At 43.0% G+C, this 3,181-nt stretch overlaps 1 protein-coding gene across 1 annotated transcript; it reads right to left on the reverse strand.

The window, feature by feature from the left end:
• Positions 1-626: 626 nt before the first annotated feature.
• On the reverse strand, positions 627-2,871 carry LOC122995691 (ankyrin repeat domain-containing protein SOWAHA-like). The gene has a single exon (XM_044371029.1). It carries the CDS (start codon positions 2,271-2,273, stop codon positions 852-854), a length of 1,422 nt encoding a protein of 473 aa, XP_044226964.1. The 5' UTR covers positions 2,274-2,871; the 3' UTR covers positions 627-851.
• Positions 2,872-3,181: the final 310 nt, after the last annotated feature.

Consider the following 3,181-nt stretch of genomic DNA (forward strand, 5'->3'; position numbering starts at 1 on the left):
GGCTGAATCACAGCTGTCTCAACAAGCCAGAAAATGGATCCAGGCCAGAGAAGTTTTTGTCACATAAAGGGGCTGCAATGAGTTATGGAGCACCTGCACACATCCTTATTAATGACACACCCTTTACCTTTTCTAGTTAAAATCATTGTAATTCAGTGAAATCAATTGTGTTTCCATGGCATGTTTTAACTAGAAATCCGTTAGCGGGTGTGTGAATTAATGCCTTACAGTGTTTCATAATTAATCTGCCATGAAATTCTCTTCAGAGGGACAAATATTTCAAAGAGTTTTATTTATTTACATAATCGGTTGCCACTAGAGGTGTTGATTCAACCACAAGTCAATACAACCACACCTTTTAGTTGTGTGGATGCTTGCCTTTATGAATTACAGGAGGACTACCTCACTGCTCTTACTCAGAGATGAGCACAAGAAAACAAGTCAAGTCTTGATCCTTCTGTTAAATCAGTGACAGACTTCCTTTGTTTTGGGATTAAATTCATCATAGCACTGATTCAAGTTTTTAAATCAAAAATAAATTAAGAAAGATTCTCTTCAAGAAAACAATCAAGTTATCCATAAAAGGATGAATGAAACATTGTGAAAAGACAATAAAAAGAATAGTGTGATGTCTGATTTGTTCTTTATGCAGTCCATTTAAAATCACAATAAATATATGGGAATACATGGCACAACTTCACAGAAATAACTAACTGAAACTGAAACATTATAAGATAATTAAGTTCGGCTTTCATTTTAGAATCCGACTCTCTCCTCAAGCTGAGCCGCAGAGAGACAGACTGAAGTGATGATGCCTTCAGGAAACCATAGACGGTGAGTAAGAGGACAACTCACAGCACCCACTGGGACATTTTACAGCCGTCTTCCCGTTCCTCGCCGGGGTCATCGCTCATGGAGGAAAGTCTTGGCCTCTGCTTGTACTTCTTCTTGTGGCCTGTCACGTGTGGCTGGAAGAGACGGCTTATTGAATGCAGGCCCTTGGTGAGATCTGGGAGCAGGTCCAGTTCATCTTTCTCTTGCGGGACCCTGTTGTGAGCCTGCTGGGGTTTGGGTCCTCCCAGCATCTCTCTCACAGTCTCAGAAACGCCTTTGTGCAGATAGTGGTAGGCCTTCTTCCCGCAGTTGTCCCTGATGTTTGCGTCGGCCCCGAACTCCTTCACCAGCATGGCCAGGATGTACTCCTGGTCGTGCAAAGCCGCGATGTGCAAGGGAGTGTATCCGCCGTGTGTCTTTGCGTTAACGTCAATGTCAACCCCTCCTTTCCTGGATATGTCGATAATCTTAACAAGCATTTCACTGTTTCCACACTTGGCAGCCCAGTGCAGGGCAGTGAACCCTGACATGAAGTCCCTCTTCTCTGCCAGCTGGTTGTCCGTCAGCAGCAGCCCGTAAACCTGGCTCCAGTGTCCGGCCGCACACTTGACCAGCCATTCGTGCTCTGAGTGCTCCAGGGGAACCATGGAAGGAACCCTTGTCTCTTTGGGCTCCTCTGACGCCTTGGTGCTCTTCACTGCCCGCCTCAGTTGGGGTGAGCTGACAGCGCTACCCGTCTCCACTGAAGAAGGCCTCCTTTTGTTCCTGCAGACATCTAGTTTTGGACTTTCAGGAGGCTCATCCGGGTCTGCTTTCAGTTTTCGGATCTCAATCCTGGTGGTGGGTGGCATTCTCAAAGGCAAGCCAAATGGTTTACTCTGGATGCTGGTGGAAGGTGTATTTATACCCATTCTTGAGCAACTGTCTGTATTTGTTTCCTGATTTTGGACCTCAAAATTCAGCATTCTTTTAACTTTAAATTCCGTAAATCTGCTCCTCTGCAATGCCAGCTCTATAGGAGAGAGTGATTCTGTAGGATTGTCACTTGCCTCTTCTTCATCAGCTTCAGAAACAGCTGAGCTCTCCTCTCCTGCATCCTCAGACCTCTCAGTCTTCTCTGTGCGCGAAGGTGGGCGCTGCTGCTCACCTGTCAGCGGGATATCTTCATTTCTAGTCTTCTCCACATGGCTGCCCGCAGTCTGGACGCCCTCCAGTAACTTCTGATACTGTTTCCTGACGACCACGTACCGGACACCGTCGATTTCTTTGACGAAGGCGACGTTGTTGACGAAGGTCTTAAAAAGCTCCCTGTTCTGTTGTCTTTCTGTGGGATCGTCGCAGTCTACTGAACCTTTAAACTTACCCACCAAGTCCGTTTTCTTCACTTTGCCACCCTCCGCCAGCAGCAAAGATAGGATGGATTCTTGTGTCAGCTCCATTTTTTAAGAAAACTGTGTGTTTAAAGGTTACAGCTTGTAACTCCGCGCAGTGTCCTGTTGCACCTTTGTTCTGGTGTGAGCACCACAGCCCTCACCTGGCCGCGCGCTTCTCTCCACCCTACAATGAGCCTCTTTCCGGGGATGGATTGTGCAGACGTGGACATAATTTGAATAATATATGCAGACCTTGTAGGCAAAGTAGCTTTCTTCAAAAACACTTTTCAACTGCTAAAAATGCATCCAGCTGCAGTTTATTCTGTCACAGGTAAACTTGAATGAACTTAAAGACTCTGGTAATCCTGGATGAAAACCACCTGAACTATTATCTAGAGGCTACATGTAAATAAGAAATCATTTGAAAGACATATTGCATGGATTTACATATAGGAAGCTTATACTTTTCAGGGTTATTGGAGCTCACATGAAGAGTTATACACAATAATAGCAGGTTTATTGGCTCCCTGCTGCTTATGTGTGTATTTCAAATGTACACGCTCACTTAAAATTGTGGTCACAATTATTTAATGGACATATTTAAGGGATTTTTTTTTTCATTTAAAAAAAACATTTGTTTATGTCAATAAACGAATATTGGCGAATATATAGACCTACAATTAACAGCTATTGACAATTAACAAATATCTAACTCAAAGCTCCAGTGTTGGTTGGGCTCATAAAAACACAAATTGTGCAAATGTTTAATGTAAACTGTATTCTACAAAAAATAAATAAATAAATAAAATAAAATAACCCTATGCACCAATGTCACAAGCACATTTTTTTTTGTTGTTGTTTATTAATTGGAGTCTATTAGAAACAACAATAATATGGCTTGCTCTGATTGGCTGAGTCACATTCTTATTAAACCAATCTGTGACCTCATTACTTCATTTAAATAGTAATGCACT

This window comes from Thunnus albacares, chromosome 13 (genome assembly GCF_914725855.1).
Source record: "Thunnus albacares chromosome 13, fThuAlb1.1, whole genome shotgun sequence".
Lineage (NCBI taxonomy): Eukaryota > Metazoa > Chordata > Actinopteri > Scombriformes > Scombridae > Thunnus > Thunnus albacares.

Excerpts from the sequence above, each read along its gene's own strand:
- LOC122995691 (XM_044371029.1), bottom strand. The coding sequence starts at position 2,273 with ATGGAGCTGACACAAGAATCCATCCTATCTTTGCTGCTGGCGGAGGGT.